Below are 19068 nucleotides of genomic sequence, written 5' to 3' on the forward strand. Positions count from 1 at the left end.
GAGTCATCCACTGTGGCCCACTGTGGGGCCGGTCAGAGATGTCTAAAAGCCCCCTAGCCCCATCCCCCGCCCCTGCCAAGGCTGCCCTGCTAGTAGGTGTGCACGATGGGACCACTGGGTCCATGTAAAGCCCCAAGAGTTGCCATTTTTTTTCTTTCCCAGGACCCCCTGTCTAGGTCGAGGTTGGCCTGTCAGCCTGAGCAGGAGCATAATGTGGAATAGAGGTCTTAACCAACCTACAAAGCAGCAGAATATTGTAGCCAGAATATTATGTGGCTACATAAGAGCCAGATGTTGGGGATGTTTGTTCTGCAGCATAACCCAGCCTGTCCTGATTAATGCAGATTCCAGCAGAACCAGAAACAGGGAAAACTCTGAAGACGGATGAATGGATGAACGGACGAACACAGGAATAAACAGATACAGAGATGGGCTCATAAATTATTCCCTGAGCTTGAAACAGATACAACCATGTTTGAACACACCTGTAGGAACCAGGCTGGGAAAAGGCTGGGCTCTGACCTTTATTTCCTACTGTTACAGTTCACCTAGTCAATGGAGGGAAATCCAGTTAGGAGACATCAGGTGAAGGGAAGCTTGAGAGAGATGAGGGGGGTAGAGACAGGAAGCAAAGAGGAAGGAGACAACAGAGAGCCAAGGCCAAGGTGGAGAAGGTAACAATGGGAAAAAATGGGAAGAGATGGAGGAAAACTTCAGAGGCCTCGGGGTAGAGGGATTGGAGAGGAGTCTGGGGAGAAGGGAGGCAGAGATTAGAAAACCTGTCAAGGGCTGAGGCAGGGAGAGGCCTGCAGCCCTAGTGGTAGCTCCTCAAGTCCTTCCCGGGGGAGGAGCTGGGCCTAGAGGCAGGGAGGGCACTGGATGTCTGGCCGCCGCTGGAACTGAGGCCTCGACTCATTTCCGACCCCAGGCTTTGGCTCTGCAGGCCACCTCCAGTGGTCTCGGTGCCTCGGGTGGTATCCATATAGCCGGTGGACCCCAGGTAGCTGCTGGAGCTGGTATGTCTGAAGCCCCCACGGCCCGCCAAAGAGCTCCGGCTGGACCCCAGTGCTCCACTGGCATTGGTGGAAGTCAGGGTCATAGGGACTGCAACAGAGGCAGAGTCACCAAAGGTGACATGGCTGATGGAGCCAGTGCCACGGCCTGCTTTCCCCTTGTGGCTCAGGATGGACTCAGGGGCCGTGCTGGTCCTTTTAGGGATCCCCAGGGACGGGCCTGCCAGGGAGATCTGCGTGCTGGAGGTCAAGCTGGGACTGCTGTCCAACTTCCTTTGGGCCTCCTCCAGGTCCTGGAGCTCCACCTAGGGGCGGGCAACATTAGGGTCCCAACGGACAGGAGAAGCTTCCCCCCCCCAACCACGGGCTCCCATTCTCACCAACTTCATGACTTGACTCAGCAGCTCCTCCTTGCTCATGGGGTAGTCGTCTCTGACAACAACACTCGAAGAGTCCTCCCTCAGGTGGGAGAAAGGTAGAAAGTCTGGTTTCACAGCTCTGCCCCAAACACAGCCTCCAGCTGTCCTGGACCTGTCCCCTCTCCTTGGGGCACTGGCACCTCACCTTCCCACTCTACTCCCACCTCCTTCTAAGCTCCCACTTCACACCCTGTGCCCCAGAAGACCACATCCTCAAGCTATAGCCACGCCCTCCATCCCACCCCTTTTGTCTGATCCACGCAGTCAGCCCCTTTCCTGCTCCCACCCAAGCCTCACATGGTCTCAGGAGGATGGAATGGGGGAGTCTTCTTTGAGGGATCCTCTAGTCTCTGGCCCAGTGCCAGAAGTGCAGCCTCAGCCAAAGAGGTTTGGTTCTGAGAATGCAGGAGCCCAGAGTTAGCGCAGGCCTAGCCAAGCCCCGCCAAGCCCCGCCCCAACACTCAAGGCCTGGCCCACCCACCTGAACCTTCAGGAAGGCCTGCACCATGAGGAGCTGCACCAGCCGCTTCTCGATGGTACTCAGGAAGAGGCTTATGTCCCTATCCCGGATGTAACTCTTGACCCCAAGGAGATCCTTGATGCCACTGCCGTCACACTTCGCCTTGTCGAAGAGAACCTGGATATCTGGGATCAGAGAGGGCCACACCGTCAGGGACCCCGTGCTCTCCACACCCAGCACACGAGCGCAGCTTTTCTGGAAAGGCAAGGCTCAGACTGCCTGGGTCTGTGAAGACAGGCCTTGGTGGCACACCTTGGCTGGGAAACAACCTAATTTCCACCAACCCAATAATGCCAGCGCTCAACTCCCACGTGGAACAGAGGCATCTAGGAAGTGACCCCAGGCCCCGTGTGACCAGTTGTATGTAACGTGGTGAACAGGCTGCTGTTAATGACAGAAGTGTCCCCGCTGAGTCCCACCCCATCTGCCTCTCCACACACACGAGCCTGTGGCTCCTGCTGCCCTCCTTAGCAGCTTCACAACACCTCTGGATGGTCTCTAAACAGATATTTTTATTTCTGTTCTGTGTCTAATTTCCTAAAGGGTCTCCGCTTCTCTAACAGGAAACAACAGCACGCCACCAGAAATCACCTAACTGTCCCTGTGTAGAGAAAGGGATAGTCAGCCACAGCCATGCGGCTGGAGGTGAACCGTAACCCCCTCCATCCTCACGCTGGAACCTAAACCTTCCCCGTGCCTCAGAATGGGAAATACTAGAATGACACAATCCACCAGGAGCGTGGTAGCTCCTAGTACAAGAGGACAAGGACCTTATGAAACAGGGGAAACACATATGCACACACACAAACTGTGCTTAACTGTTTAAGTAAATAAATACGCCCTTGATATCAAGCCTGACAACTTGAGTTTGATCCCAAGATCCCATACAAGGGAAGAAGAGAGCCAGCTACTGCAAGTTCTCCTTGGGCCTCCACACGTGTACCATGGCATGCTCCACACGTGTGCTCATGTGCACACACACACATGCATAAAAACACACACACACACACACATATATATATATATAGACAGACAGACTAATTTTAATATACAAATGCATGAAGCCGAACGGGAACGTCACAGAGATAACGATAAGGTGACATCACTCCACGATGACGCCGTGGGGCCCGCACTGAGTGAGTGCCGCAGATATAGTAGAATGTGGTGGTGCGGCACCAGGGGAGCGGGCATGTTTACCTTCCTGGTACCTACAGGTGCACTTGAAGGCGTAAAAGGAGAAATTGACACTGTGGCTCACAGCTTTAATCCCAGCACTCGGGAGGCAGAGGCAGGCGGATCTCTGTGATCAGGCCAGCCTGCTCTACAGAGTGAGTTCCAGGACAGATGGGGCTACATAATAGAAAGAGCCTATCTCAAAAACCAAACTAACTAACTAAAGAAAGACTGAGGAATTTCTCTGGAGAACTGTTCAGCATTTTCCAGTAACTATAAAAGCACCCTGGCCAATGACCCAACAATCACACACCTGGACACTCATGAGCAGACAGGTGGATGGAAGAAGGGATGGATGAGCAGACGCGCCCCAGGTGGGCTGACAAAAAGTACGGGCGGACAGAGAAGCAAATGCAGAGCCAGCCATGTAAGGCGTCCTGGTGGCCAGCTCCCCCAGGCTATCGCACCCTTCCTGAGGGAGAGGATGGGGCCAAGGGAACGCGTGGGCACCTACCAGTCTTGAGCTTTTCCAGCTGAGCTCGGAGTACCTGGAAGCGAGACTCCAGCTGCTCTGACTCAAAGCACACCTTGTCCACACTCTGCTGCAGCGCCCTGTACTGCTGCTCTTGCTGCATTTGCTGGCTCTCCTGACTGGCATGCTCGCTGACCAGGGCTTCCTGCATCTGCAGGGACAGGGACTGGAGCTGACTCTAGGCCTGGGGCCAGGGTATGGGAGTCTGGGAGGTAGGGTGGTGGAAGAAGGCTAGGCCTTGCCCACCTCTTTAATCTCTTCCTGAAGGTGGTGCAGCTCAGAGTTCTGCTCATTGATGAAGTTAAACTCAGCGAAGTTGCGTTCCTCCACTGGGGGAGTGCAGGGGAGCACAGAGGGATGGAGTTAGAAACAAGAGGATCACTGAGGGCTGAAAGATGACAGAAACAAAGGCAGAAAAACAGACATAAAACAGGAACACGCACAAACACAAGAGTGTGGAAACTACAGCAAAAGAGACAGTGACGGCCCCAGAGAGATAGCTACACACAGAGAGCGGGCACAGTGAAAGGAGCTTTGGGAAAGCGCGGGGAAACAATCGGCAGCAGTGAGAAGGGAAACAGAAAGGGTTGAGGGACAGATATGGAGAGAGGAAGTCCAAGAGAGAAGGAAATATATGGAAAGAAACAGAGATGCAGACCGGAGAGAGAGACCCTGAGGGAGGAAAAGAGCAAGCAACAGAATGGAAACTGGAGACAGTACAATGTGAGAAGCAGGTAGTGCTGGGAAGCCCCACCTCCTCGTCCGCCCAGCGCCCACTCACACTCCAAGTATTTCTCCACCAACAGGTCAGGGTCGCTCTCGCCGGTCAGTTGGGCCAGTTTGCTTAGAGCGTCCTCGTAGCGCAGCACTAGCTTCTCCTGGGATGTCTTTCGGAGTCCTTCGGCCACCTCGCGGGCTGTGGGTAACACTGAAGCTCAGGGTTCCGGGGGTCCTGGGCAACCCTGCCCTCCTAACAGGCTCCGCCCACTCTCCGGCTCCACTCTCCTTTGCCCCACCCCCATCGCTGAGGGCCTGGGGATCACCTCGCTGCTCCTGCTTCTGCACCACGTCAGGATCGGGCTCTCTTTCATGGTTCTTGAGCTTGAGGAATCGGTGCAGCTGCTCCAGATGGGATATCTGTCGCAGCAAGATCTGCGCCTCTGTCTCACTCTGAGCCAGCTCCTTCTCCGCACGCTCCCGCAGCATGCCCATCTTGGTTTTGGCCTCTTCCCTGGGGGAGGAGGGGCATGTCAGTCAAAACAGAAGATTGGGCTAAGGTCAGCATGGGGCCTGGGGAAGGACAGTGCCAGCTGGTTTCACAAAGATGCTCACAACGGGCAGAGCACATTCTCGGCTGGAGGAGCTGGGGCAGGATGGGGCTGGGTACAAGCCTGGTGGGTACACAAGGGGACACAGCGGCCAGGAATCATGTGACAGTTACTCAGAGGGCTCAAGAATGTGGTCAGACTCAGGAAGGTGCCTGGGTGACACCGAGGTTTGAATGGTCTGTACCTAGAAATGGGGAAGACTGGGGCAGTCAGGGCTTTTCCACATCCTAAGGCAGGAAGACTGGCTGCTGCCCTCCCTGCTTGGCTGTAAATATGGGCCTGAAGTTTGAATATCATCGGTGGCAAAGGGCCCCTGCCTTGGGACATTCTGGTTCTGATCTCATCTCTGCCAGTCTTGGGGGGCTCCTCCCAGAGCCACCCCTGAGGGCTAGTTTGGGCCATTCTTCTCATGCATAGCCTCCCCTGACAACAGCAAGCCCCAACCCCCAAGAAACTCTTGGTTGGTCAAGCCACAGCTTCCCAGAACAGAAACCAGCCTGTCTGTCCCCATGCCCCACCTGACCGTCCACTACAAGTGCCTAAATGAGCTGACCACTGCACCATCAGGCAGAGAACTACCTGACTAAACAGATTCCCTCCCTGGGAATTAGAACTGAGAGAATAAGACCCCAAGGACAGGAGGCCACCTAGACACCCAGGGTGTGGGGAAGCTGGACCTGGGTGGCAAGAGTAAGGGATGGAGAGTGACAACGGTAAGAAATCAGACTCTTGCTGGGGAGATGGCTGACAGCCCGAGTTAGACCCCACAGGGTGGAAGATTATCCTGACCTCCATACTCATGGCCTGAGTATGCGCGCACGTATGCAGGCACATACACACAAAATAAATAAATGTTAAAAAAAAAAAAAAAGTCAAAAAGAAATGGCAGAGCGATTGGCAGAAAGGATGAAGAACTAGCATATGCCCTGGACAAGAATGGCTGCAAGCATCTTGCTCGCTCCATCCGCGTGGAGCAGTCAGGACACCAGAGGCAGGGGAGTGAGAGGTCTGCTGAGACCTCAGGAAAGGACAGCACCGCTGCACAATATGGTGAATGTTCCTGGGCTGCACACGTCTGTAGCTATGTGACATGGGGTCTCCTGCAACCCAAGCTGGCCTCACACTGGCTCAGTAGCTAAGGCTGGCCCTGCACGCCTTAGTGCTATATGGCATCACATCCGGCTGGCTGTACACTTTTAAATGGTGACTATTACACGAATTAGAAAAGCAAGGGAGAAAGAGGAGGAGGGAGGAAGGCCTTAAGGTGGACATTGGGGTGCCCCAGGACCACAGGAAGCAGGTGCCAAGCAAAGAGGGGAACGTGTGGAGCAGGAAACAGCAGAGGGAAGAAAAGGCACAGAAGGGCCAAGAGCCAAAGAGCCAGAAAGGAAAGTCAGTGCCTAAGCAGCCTCCACAAATCAGCTCTGCCCAGTGCATCTGTGCCAAGGCCATCTGCTTGCTTCCACAGCCAGCACTGGTGAGTAGCCCAGCTGTTCTCCACCGCCAGACACCTCCTAGGTCCCCAGGCCCGCTGCTGTCACGGATGAAGTCTCCCGTTTACACACATCCAAGGCACAGGGTCTGGCAGAAGAGTCCGGGGTATCTCTTGGGTTCTGTCAATCTTTGGAAGTCTCCAGCTTTCCTGCCCCACTCCCTGCTGCCTCTGCTACCCAACACCCCCAGGGGGCTTACCTGGCTGTGTAAGCAGAAGTAGAGGACGTGCTGAGAGCGCCAACCATCTCCCGAAGCAGGTGGATGTCCTACAGGAGACAATGAGCTGGCTGTTCCTCCAGCCTTCCCGAGCATGGGCAGTCCTGCACCCACACTGGAGACCCTCCTATGAGTCCCTGACCAAAAAAATTGTTTCTGTTTTGTTGGGGGGGGGGGCGTATTTCTGTTTTGGAGATAGAGTCTCACTGTGTCTCTCTGGCTGTCCTGAACCTATGTAGACCACCAGACTGACTTTGGAAGCAGAAAAGGGATTGTAATGAGGTCCCAAATGAGAGGAAAATCAGGAGGACAGGGGCCACATAACTGGGAGCCGCTCACCAGGAACAAAGGTCAGCCCCTTGGTGGGAAACCTGCTTAGATGTTATTACTATTCTGGATGTGCCATGGGGTGTCCACCAACAGTCGTGGGAGGGAGCCTGGCCCCTGCCTGGCAATACTAGGAAGTAATGGGATGTTTTAGAAGGTAGAGCCTACTATAAAACTGCTAAAGGCAGTGACCTCAGAAGAGACTGAGGTTGCCCTCCCAGGTCCAACCCTGTGCTTCCTCCTCCATTTGACATCTCCCTCATGCCTCTGTTGGCCATAATGTGGTTGGTAGACCAAGGCAGCTAGGTAAAGCCATCCTGTGTGGTTTGGATTCTTCACCTCCAACACCGTAAGCTAAATGAGTCTTGTTTCTCTAGAAAGTTCCCAAACTCTGACAGACTAACACACTGTGACCCTACCATTCTGTTTTCTAGCTCCACATAAGTAGCCGCATGTTTTCAGAGGGGGGAGGGGCTTTCAAGAGGAAGAAACAACAGAGAAGTCACACATGCTTCTACAGATACAGAGTAACAAATACACATACATGTGGACACAACACACGTACACACATACCTTTGCAAAAAGAGGCTAGGTGTGGATAACCAGAAACTGAGGAAGGAAACAGGTAATACAGGGCCACTAGATACGAGGTAGAAGAGATAAGGTCATGCTGATGGTTCCTGGGATAGGTTTGGAAGTTTAGTTTGGTTTGGTTTAATGGGCTAGGGGGCTTGGCGGGGACTTAGGCATGAGCTACAGAGCCACATCCCCAGTGAGTGCTTTTTATTTTGAGACAGAGTAAAGATCTGTAGCCCAGGCTAGCCTGAAAAAGCTTGGCTGCCTGTGCCCCAGAGTGATGGAAAGACGGTGGATGATGCTTTGCCTGAACTTTTGGAACTGTTTTTTTTTTTTTTTTTTTTTGGGGGGGGGGGCTTGTTAGTGTTTTACAAATTTATAAGAAAGGCTAAGTTGACAAAGACAGGAGTGAAAAGTAAAGCAGGCAGGCTGCAGCTCGGCAGCAGGGTCAGCCACCAAAACCACACGATAAACTGATTTCAGACAGACGTGAATGAACCCAACTGTACTCAGATGAAAAGAGAAACATGTAGAAGACAGAAACAAGAACTGGGCCAGGTAGGTTCTGAACAGACACACACACAAACCCTCCTAGGGGGGAGGAAAGACTGACAAGAAAAGGTGGACCATGCTAAGAGGGTGGCGCTTGCCCACAGCATCTGACACTTCAATCTGGTATGCCCTGAGGACATAACCTAGGGAGGAGAGACAGGAGGGTGAAAAGAAAATCCCATAACACAGCCATAAAGAGGTCACTCAGGGCCTAAATCTTGATTTTCCAATGCCTATTCCCCACTACGGGGCTGGGGGGGGGGGGGGCTTTGGAGAGGTGGCTTTAAGGTTAAGAATTCAAGTCCCAGCACCTGCACTGGGCAGTTTACAGCCACCAGTAACTCCAGCTTCTGAGGGGACTCACTGCACACGCATATACAGAGCCACAGCAGACATGGGAGCTTGCTGGAGAAATAGCAAAGAGGAGGAGAGGAGCGGAGAGAACGAGGAGGCACACAGAGAGGGTAGTGAGGCACACCCAGATGACGGGGCGCCACGGCCAGTACCGACTGTGGACATTCACCTTGAAGTCACAATGCTGAACCTAGTAAGAATGCTGGCCAGGAACACTGGTCAGGGCGGTGGAGGTTATTCAGGCAAGGGCATTAGCTGTCACTGAGGTCATCAGTACGGAGCTTCAGCACTCTATTTGTGTCTTGGAAGGAGACTCCGTCCTTCCAAGGACAGCACCTCCTCCTTGGCTGTGACACCTGAACACCAAATCCCAAGCTCAGCTTCTTCCCAAAGTGCCCTGCCTTCAACAGAGCACTAAGCCAAGCAGATGGTCCACACAAGGAACCTCCTCCTCAAAACACAGCTGGCCCAGACACTTCCACAACACAAGGTCAAGGTCATGGAACACACGAGTGCGTGAGGTGGGGGTCGAGGGAAGGGGAGAGAAAGGAGAGAGAGAGAGAGAGAGAGAGAGAGAGAGAGAGAGACTAAGGGGGAGAAACAGAGAGAGGCAAATAACCAATCTTAGCCAGGTAAGATGGCTCACATCTGTAATCCAGCACTAGGGAGGCTGAGGCAGGAGGATTGTTCAAGTCTAACTTGGGCTCTATATTAAGTCTCTCAAGGAGCCTATACATACGTACCTATATAAACATGTACATACATCCTAGTAGACATATGTACAGGTTTCTGTGTACAGTTTTCACATCTTTTATATACGCTTAAATTGTTCTGATATGAAAGTTTCATAAAGGGGGTGGAGGGAAGGAGGGAGGGAGGCGGGCTGGCTCTTCAGAGGGCTTTGAAGGTGCTCAGATCTTGAGAGGTATGAACAGCTTGGTGAGTGGCCCCAGGAGACAGATTTCAAATGAAGCTTCTGCGTGGGAGCGAGATGAAGGGGAGATGGTTCTTCCTCCTCTCTCCTGCACTAAGGTGGGGCTGGGCACTAAGCTGGGGGGGGGGGAAGGGCCTCCTCGCCCCACCTTCTTCAGTTTGTGGTGCATGTTCAGGAAACGGCCCCTCTCGATGCGCAGCAGGTCCAGCTCCTCCCGCAGGGCTGCGTTCTTCACCAGCTGGATGTCGAAGTGACAGGTGACCTGGGGTGGGCGTTAGCACGCTCAGGAGGCCTGGCCTGGGCAGAGGTGGAGAACCACCCTGTACCCTCCAGGGGAACCCCAAGCCCACGGTGTCTGTCCTCCCGATGCCCTTCCAGTCTGAGCCTGAGGTCTATCCTGGAGAGCCCGAGGCCACACACCCTGTCCAGTTGGTCTTCTAGGATTGTGATCCTTCTCTGGACCTTCACCTTCTGATCCAAGATGACACCAGGAGCTGGGGGCGTCTTACTCTTGGTGAGGATATTGGTCTCCCACTCCTGGATCTGGAGGGAACGCAGCACCCATCACATGCCTGGGAGAGATTCATCAAGGACATATGCTCTCCCTGCAGCTCCCACATCCTTCCTCCTTTCTGTAACACCCAAGTCAGCCAAAATGCCCTTGTAGCCAATGGACCCATGTCTGGGAAACCACAGGAACTGTGGCCCAAAACCAGCCAGCTCTACCCTTTGCCTTGTGGTCTTTTTATTTTTTTTGTTTTTCAAGAGGGGGTGTCATTGTCTATCCCTGGCTGTCCTGGAACTCACAATGAAAACCAGGCTGGCCTTGAACTCATAGAACTACCTGCCTCTGCCTCTCCTGCTGTTTTTGAAAGCATACCTGAAATAGAAGGGTTGGGTTGCAGCTGTCATGGTCCCCAGAAAGAGGAAGATGCTGGGAGACTAAGAGCAGCAGTTAAAAGTGGTGCTTAGAGTCTGGGATGCTGAGGATACCTAGAGTCCCGAGAGCTTCCCGCATGAGCGTGTTTCTGCACTCTCGCTGTGTCTGGGCTTACTCCACAGAATGTAAATGGACAATGCATTTAACACTGTGTCCCCAGTCTGTACCACTGCAGGCCCGATAGTATCCCTACAAATTCCTGTCACACCCTCGCCCCAGGACTCCAGAAGTGACCCAGAGAACGGTTACCAACAGAGCGAGCTCCAGGACAGCCAGAGCTACAGAGTGAGACCCTGTCTCAACCAATAAACACAAATGGCCAGCAAAACACCATACCCTGAGGAGGCAAGAGATTGGGTCCTGCTGAGCACGGGGGCAGACAACCCAGCCTGTACCTTGATCTTGGACAGTAGTCTCTGGAGCTGAGAAGTGTACCACTTCACGAGGAGACCTGGTTCCAGCAGCTTTGGCAAAAACACACATGCACCAAGAGGCCAACTCCAGACTCACTCATGGGCAAGCAACATGTGTGAGGGCACATGGGCATAGGCCATACCCGCTTGGCCACCAGACGCGCCTGGTGGCTTGAGGGTCTACCACAAGATGGCAGCATTTGCCTTTCAGTGAAGCAACATTCTCCTGTGCCAGTTTTCAGTGGTAGCTATGATAAAAATCAAATCAAATAAAAATCCAAATTGGGGGATAGTGAGCAAAATGTACAAGGGAAACTCTTTATCATTCTTAAAACTTTAAGTGAATCCGCAACCTCCCCAATTAAATTTTCTATCACAATAGCCAGGCAGCACTGGCGCACACCTTTAACGCTCAGCACTATGGAGGCAGAGGCAGGGGGATCTCTGAGAATTCGAGGCCAGCCTGGATTACAGAGTGAGTTCAAAGCCAGCCTGGTTTACAGAGTGAGTTCCAAGACAGCCAGGACATGGATCTGGAGAAATGCCTCAGCAGTTAAGAGCACTCACTGCTCTTGCAGAGCACCAGTGTTCATTTTCCAGCACCGGCTGGACATGATGTGCAACCAGCTGAAACTCCAGGTCTAGGGGAATCTGATGCCCTCTTCTGGCCTTCAGAGGTACCTCCATGTACATACATACACACATCACACAGATACACATAAGTAGAAAAATTAAAAGAAATTGCAAAAAGAATTAAATATGGACATTTTTCCGTCTATGCCAATTATTTTCACAAACAGCTTCTGACTTCTTATTACACAAACACTAGACTGGCTGCTTGAACTGCCCTGGTTAAAGTGTAACTGTCAAACACGCAGCACTGGGGTCAGCTGGGACAACTCAAAATGCACAGGTTTTCAGGAGCTCTTAAATCAGGGTTACACTGCTGCTGTAGAAACTGACCCGTCCTCCATCTTGGTGTGACTGTACTGTCAGTTTCCGTTCCCACAACGAGCTTCATATGACTGTAAGTTTCTGTTACAACAATATGCAGAAATAACTACATTAGTAAGAGAAAAGGCTGGTAGAGCTAGGATTTCTAGCCCTCAATCATTGTTCCCTTTGCATTAAGACACCTGGAGAAAGCCCTAGATAGGGATGATGGGGTGCCAGCATCAGAAAAAAACCCTCCACAGGGAGCCAGGGTGCAGAGCCAGAAAGACAGGGTTCCCCCGCCCAGGGCACATCCCCAGGAACCTAAGGGCTTACCATGAGGCCTCCTCTCTTAGGCCTCTGGAAATCGTCCTTTGGGGCTCTATCCATATTTAAAGTGTTGGAATTTTAAAGTGTGGGGATTTAAAGTTTGGAATGTTATTGTGATATTGATAATAATATGACATCTTGGAGACAACAGGAAAGGCTATGGTTTAACAGTGGTATGTTTGTGTGTCAAGTTCACAAGGGGTCAGTTATATATCAGTATCATATTGATTTCATGGTTCTTGGGTCCCTAAGCTCAGGATCTCCCAAAGCTGCAACACAGACATTAGCTAAGCGTCTCTTGAACCTCATCAAATAGCTGCTGGCAGATGTCTTAGGATTTCTATTACTGTGATGAAACACCACAAGCAAGGCAACAGGTAGGAAAGGGTTTATTTTAGTTTACATACCCTGAACACAGTCCATCACAAAAAGAAGGCGGGGAAGAGTCTTGCTTACCGACTTTCTCTTGGCACCCTCAGCCTGACTTCTAACAGCACTCAGGGTCACTGCCGAGAAGCAGTGCCACCCACAGCGGGCTGGGCCCACCCACATCAGCCATCAGTCAAGACTTGCCAATCTTGCGGAGGTATTTCCTCTATTAAGACCCCCTCTTCCCCAATATGTTTCTAGCTTGTGACAAGTTGACATAAAACTAACCAGCGCAAAGTACCCCTTGTGAACTTGACACACAAACATCTCACTGTTAAACCATAACCTTTCCTTATGTCAATATCACAAGATTTAACATATTCCAAACTTTAAAGCTTCCACAGTCTTTAAATTTTTAAACACTTTAAACATTCAGTCTCTTTAAAATATCCAAAACCTCTCTAAAATTACAAAATCTCTGTGTGCTCCTGCAAAATCAAAATAAGTTAAATAATTTTCTTTTTGTTGCTGTTGTTGTTGTTGTTTTTCCAGACAGGGTTTCTCTGTGTAACAGCCATGGTTGTCCTGGAACTCACTTTCTAGGTCTACCTGGCCTAGAACTCACAGAGATCCACCTGTCTCTACCTCACAAGTACTGGGATTAAAGGTGTGCACCACCACGCCCTGCTAAGTTAAATACTTTCTTATTCCAAGAGAGAAGAACCAGAGCACAATCACAAACAAATTAAGTACAAACAAATTAAAGCAAAACCAGAGTCCAACAGTGTGGAGCTCAGTGTCAAATGATCCACTCACAATCTTCTAGGTCACACAGAGGGCTTGGCCGACCAGACCAAGTGGATACAGCACCTGCAGCTTGCCCCCTAGGCTCAGGCCGCTCCACTTCACACCTGCTGCTGCCCTTGGTGGTTGCCCCATGGCATCTCCAAAACTGGGGGTTACCTTCCCCAGTAACCTCCCCTGAATCCTCTTCAGGGACTCTCTCCAAGATCCCTTCAATCTTGGGCTTTCTACTGCTGCTGAGGCTGTGCTGTCACTAATGGCCTCTCTGGGACTCTCTCTAACCCTGCCACATGGGGCCAAACCCAGCTCTTCATGACCCTTTCATGCCTTCAGAACCAGTACGAAACTCATTCATGTTATCAAGTGAGCCACTGCGAGCTGCAGCCTGAGCTGCCTCTGAATCACAGTGTCTGCGCTGTCCCTGAGGAAATACTCCCAGATTTCTCCTCAGTGATGCTGGGCTCTTAATCATGGCTGATTTTTCAGCCCCAACGGACCAAAATCAATTGTTCCAGTAAAGCAAAGGTTTCACTTCAGTAGTTCTTAATTCAAAATATCACACATGTGGCCCTGATAGTCTTGGAGAAATGCTCAGACATCTCTCTGAAACTTCACAAGCCCTCAGGGTTATCTTCTTAGTTTCTACAAACATCACTGAACCTGAGCAGTCAAGGAGCCCAAAGTTCCAAAGTCCTTCCATAATCCTCCCCAAAACACATTGTCAGCTCTATCATAGTATACCCCACTACCTGGTACTAGTTTCTCTTTTAGTTAGGGTTTCTATTGCTGAGAAAGAAAAAGAAAGAAAGAAAGAAAGAAAAGAAAGAAAGAAAGAAAGAAAGAAAGAAAGAAAGAAAGAAAGAAAGAAAGAAAGAAAAAGAAAAGAAAAAACAAAACTCACCCTGGTCAAAACCAAAGTGTGGAGGAAAAAGTCTATTTCAGATCCCATCCCATTGTGAAGGGAAGTCAGGGCAGGAACTGAGGCAGAGGCTGTGGAGGACGGCTAGTCCTAGGCTGTTTCTCATAGGCTTGCTCAGCCTGTTTTCTCATAACACCCAGGACCACAACAGGCTGGGCCATCCACATCAGCCATCGTCTTAGTTAGGGTTTCATTACTGTGAAGAGACAGCATGACCACGGCAGCTCTTATAAAGGAAGACATTTAAGTGGGGCTGTCCAGTTTCCGAGGTTTAGTCCATTATTTCATGGTGGGAAGCGTGGTGGCATGCAGGTAGACATGGCGCTGGAGAAGGAGCTGAGAGTTCTACATCTTGTTCCACAGGCAGCAGAAGGGGACTGTGTCACTGAACACAGCTTGAGCATGCAGATACCACAAAGTCCACCCCCACAACAACACACCTCCTCCAACAAGCTCACACCTCCTAACGGTGCCCTCCGGGCCAGCCATTTCAACACACGAGTCTATGGGGGCCATCCCTGTTCAAACCACCGCACTCATCAATCAGGAAAACGGACCACAGACTTGCCTGCAGGCCAATACCAAGGCGGCATTTTCTCAATTAAGATTCCCTCTTCCCAAACAGCTGGTGTCTGGCTTGTGACAAGGTGACATGAGACCAATCAGCTCACCACTGCGGGGCGCCCTGCCTCCCCCGCCATAGGGCATGGCGGCTCCTCAGTGCTGGTGGGTGGCGACCCTTCAGTCTGCAGTCTATTAAGATGGGGTCTTACTGACATGGCCCAACAAAGGGAGTGACAGCCATCACCCTGCCACATTCCATGAGCTAGCGGCCCGCCTCGGCTGTGACGCCTTCGGACCATTCACCAGACAGGAGTGTCAGCAAACATAAAAATCAGCTGAGCTGCAAATCAAGGCCTTGCGCTCTCAGAGCTGTTCGCCATGTTTCTGATTTCTAGAGGTTTCTCTTAGAATTTAAACAACAAAAACTTACTTAGAAATTAAGAGCTCCAAGACAAAGAAAGCTTAGAATCACTAGTTCAGAAAATAATTTCCAGGACCCATGGGGTAGCCTTTAAACCCAATACTCAGAAGGCAGAGGCAGGCAGATCTCTATGAGTTCATGGCTAGTGGGGTCTACATAGTGAGTTACTAGACTACATAGCAAGACTTTCTTTCAAAAACAAAACAAAACAAAAAGCATTCTTTTCCAATGGTTAAAAGCATCCAAATAGGTTCCTAATCCAGCTGAAATTCAGGTCGAATTTGGGTGATATTTTATTTTGCTTGCCACGTTGCAAACTGTGGGAGGTGGGATTCACCTGTAGCCCAGACTGGCCTTGAACTTACAGTAACCTTCCTCCCTCAGTTTCCTGAGTGCTGTTTTCCCGGGAGTACACAGCGTCCCTGCCTCTGGGCAGAGGTTCTAAGCAGCAGAGCCCACCTGCTTGTCCAAGGCCCGGGTCTGATCTTGCAGCGCCTCGATCTCGCCCTGTACCTGGGCCCTGCACTTGAGCAGATGACCCATGTCCTCCAAACGTTTGCTGTCTCCCAGTCGCTTGACCTGCGTCTGCGCCACGCTGATTTGCATCTGGAGCTTGGCTCGGAACATCTCCAGCTGCTGAATCTCCTCGCTGTCAGTCAGTCCGGGGTCACACACCAGCAAGAGCGTGGCACTCAACAACCAGCCCCAGTCACTGAGTCCCGACTGGCCCCCTGACCCTGTGCGTCTCCCAACCCCGCCCCTCCTCTGCTTCCTCCCCTTGCTTTCCCACTTACCGGTTCTCTTCCCCAGCACCTGACTCAGAGATCCCGCAACTGCAACTCTCTCGGACCCTGCACCTCCTCCATAACTCGTGTACTTCCCCCACACCTTTTCCTTCTCCTCCTCCCAAGGCTCAGAAGCCCCTCTCCCCCGCTCACAGTTGCTTTTTGATGCTTTGATGAACCTTCTTGATGTACGCCCGCCGCTCCCCCTCCATCACCTTGCATCTTCGTCGCAGGCGGCTGAGCTCCCAATCCGCTGTGGGGAGACCAGGCAAAGGACTCAAAGGATCAGGCCTGCCTGTCCTCCCCAGAGAGTTCCGCAGCCCCAGCCCTTGGCATCCTTTGGGACCTCACCTCAGTCCCTGTGTCTCCTAGTAGCTAGACTGACCCCTTCCCCTCCCAACCCATTCTGGCCTGAGGATGCCTCCTGGTCTCTAACACCTGGGACTAGAAAGCGGCTCCCTTCTAGCCTTCGGTGGGACTGCGGTGGCCTCTCTCCTTCCGCCTGCCCCTCCCTCTCTCTTATTGTCCTGGGGCTCATGCTTCAACCCTTCCCACAGAACCTTCCTCCAGTCTCCTGCTCATCTCCCTACAAAGTCCCCAAGGACTTCCTACCGAATGAACCCTTCCTCTTGGACCCCTCAGCCTGGCATCCAAGCCCGGAGGAGGAGCCTTGCCAGTCCATCAGCTTCTTCACACCTTCCCAGCTCCTCGACTGACCCAAAGCAATGTCCACTCTCCTGCCCTAGCCACAAGCTGCGTATGCTGTTCTCGCTCCCCAAGCTTTTGTTTTGTTTTGTTTTGTTTTTGAGACAGGTTTTTTACTGGGTAGCCTTGGTTGGACTGAATCTCAAACTGCCTCTGCCCCCCCAGCTCTGGGATGAAAGGTGTGCCGGTCCTTTTTCTGTTTTAAATTATGTTTACATAGCGTAGGAGAGGTCAGAGGGAGGTAGTTCTCTTCTTCCCCCGCGTGAGTTCCGGGGTGGAACTCAGGCCATCAGGCTTGGTAACCAAGAGCCTTTATTCGCTGAGCCATCTCACAGGCCCTCCCCTGGTATTTTCTGGATGTCCGAAGTCTTCCCGGCCACCCCACTTGCCCGGCTTGGCGCCGCCACACGCCGGGAGGCCCCTCCGTTCGGGCTCGAATCTGCCCCCAGGAGAGGGCGCTCCTGGGAAGCGTCCCCAGCCCTGGCTCTGGAACTTGGAAAAGCTGAGGACAGAAAAGGAACTTCAGAGGAGAGGAGGAATTACGAATTACCGGGTCCCTCCAGGAAGACCTCGCTAACTTCTTCGGAGCGGGCGCTCCTGGCCGACAGACCCAAACGCATCCTGGACATAGGGGCGGCGCTCCTGCAAGGGACACTAAGCCTCAGAGCGCGCAAGCCAACGCACAGGGCGAGCAGCAGCAGCCCTTCGGGGCCTACACCGGCACGCCGCTCACCTCAAACACACACAGCCTGGGTCCTGCGGCCTGCCTCGGACTCCGTGCCGGGGCCGCCTGTCGGCACCTCTGAGCCCCGGCCGGCTCGGGGTACGGTCGAGGGCTCTGCCTGCTGGAGCACCTGGACCTGTCTTTGCAGCTCCACACTCACTGTTGTGGTCTGGTTACTGGGGAGATAGGGGACCAATGAGGCCTGAGGACAGCGGGGGGAGGGCTAGGAGGAGAGCAGGAGAGACCAGTGGAAGATTCGATGGACTCGAGTGTTGGGGGTGGGGGCTGAGACGACCCTAGAGAACAGCGTTCCTCACCTGTGGGTCGCGACGCCGTTGGGGGTGTCGTCCATCACCGAAGACCATCGGAGGAAACATATTTACAATACGATCCATAACTGTAGCAAAGTTACGGTTGTTTATGAAGTAACAACGAAAATGGTTTTATGGCTGAGGGGGGTCACCGCAACATGAGGAACTGAATTAAAGGGTCGCAGCACTAGGAAGATGGAGGAGCCAGGAGCACACAGGGACCTGAGCCTGGGAAAGGGGGCCAGGGACCCAGGGCGGAGTGCGGGGGGTCTCGGGTACTGTGGGGGGGCAGGAACCGCAGTGCTGAGAGGAGGAGGAGGGGCTTGGGCGCTGTGAGGGGCGGGACTGCAGGCAGAGGGAGGAGTCAGCCCCGGGAAGGGCGTAGCCACAGGGGCGGGGCTCAGGCTGTTAGGGCGGGGACTAAGGGGAGCGGCCGAGGCTTTTAGGACGAAGGGGCGGGAGCTTGTGCACTGTGGGAGCGGGGCTTTGGGTTTGGGAGCCGTGTTCTTTAAAAGGAGCTAAGTGAGGGGCCGGGGGTGACCTGGAGGCCCTGGGGGGACGCTCGTTGAGGGGACGTGAAGGAGCGAGCCCCCCGGAAGTCAAAATGGGGTGCGTGGAGCTAGGCACTGTGGACAGCAGGTCTCCGGGGAAGCAGAAACTAAAGGCGCCTGAAGGGAGATGTTTAGAAGACTAGACTTCGAGGCCAGGCAGGGTTCTTCGGTACCGGTCCAAGAAATGCGTGTCTGGACTGGATATTTGGGGATATCATGGTTTGGAGGCAGGCTCACCACTAACTCAGTTCCTACACAAGCTCACTACGCGTGCGCGATCAACGGTTCGCGAGTGCTAGGGCAGAGCCGGAAGCGAGAGTGGGCGGAGCCTCCAGAGGCCTCATCTGGCCAAACTCTTCAACCCACGTGGTCCTCTTGCAAGCGGGCTGCGGACGCCTGCCTGCAGGCTGGGTGTGCCCGACGCCTGCGGTTTCCTGTGGGAGGAAGTGGCCGCGATGCTGAGCTCCTCCGAGGCCTGGGCAAGGGAGATCCTGCCACCACCCTTGGTCTGCAGATACTTCCACTTCTGCGTGATACTATTATTGTGATAACCAAAACGCCTCCCTTAGGCACCCCAAGTACCAAACTGTTTCAACTTTTTCAAGGAGTGTTGAAGCTGTTCCAGGCTGGCTTCCTCTGCCCGTTAGCATCTTCCTTGCTCCTGGCTCCAACACTCCTCCCAGGAGGAGGCTGGAATGGAGCCTCCTGTCCCTGTGTCCCAGAGGAGCACACGACTCCATCCCAAGCCCAGTTTTGTCCCCAGTGACCCACTGTCTGCTTCTCCGAGGATCACAGTTAGACTTCCCCAAGTTTCTGACCCCTCCTGCAGCCACCCTCATTTAGGGTTCCAGACTTTAGCTT

At 52.7% G+C, this 19068-nt stretch overlaps 1 protein-coding gene across 3 annotated transcripts; it reads right to left on the bottom strand.

Moving 5' to 3' along the window:
- Positions 1-506: 506 nt before the first annotated feature.
- Odad1 (outer dynein arm docking complex subunit 1) lies at positions 507-17935 on the bottom strand. Of its 3 annotated transcripts, XM_055613663.1 has the most exons (16): positions 17663-17935; positions 17355-17521; positions 17172-17263; positions 16070-16169; positions 15591-15780; positions 9859-9981; positions 9587-9700; positions 6678-6745; positions 4701-4888; positions 4439-4573; positions 3904-3986; positions 3640-3808; positions 1914-2077; positions 1730-1827; positions 1394-1472; positions 507-1318 (listed from the first exon to the last, which is right to left on the bottom strand). In XM_055613663.1, the coding sequence occupies exons 3-16, from the start codon at positions 17248-17250 to the stop codon at positions 815-817; spliced, it is 2094 nt and encodes a 697-aa protein (XP_055469638.1). In that variant the 5' UTR covers positions 17251-17263; positions 17355-17521; positions 17663-17935; the 3' UTR covers positions 507-814. The 3 variants fall into 3 exon arrangements, with proteins under 3 accessions (XP_055469638.1, XP_055469639.1, XP_055469640.1); XM_055613664.1 differs by lacking the exon at positions 17663-17935 and having other exon boundaries at positions 17355-17641; XM_055613665.1 differs by lacking the exons at positions 15591-15780; positions 17355-17521; positions 17663-17935 and having other exon boundaries at positions 17172-17209.
- Positions 17936-19068: the final 1133 nt, after the last annotated feature.

Source organism: Psammomys obesus, unplaced genomic scaffold (genome assembly GCF_907164565.1).
Source record: "Psammomys obesus unplaced genomic scaffold, mPsaObe1.curated_primary_1811, whole genome shotgun sequence".
Classification (NCBI taxonomy): Eukaryota; Metazoa; Chordata; class Mammalia; order Rodentia; family Muridae; genus Psammomys; species Psammomys obesus.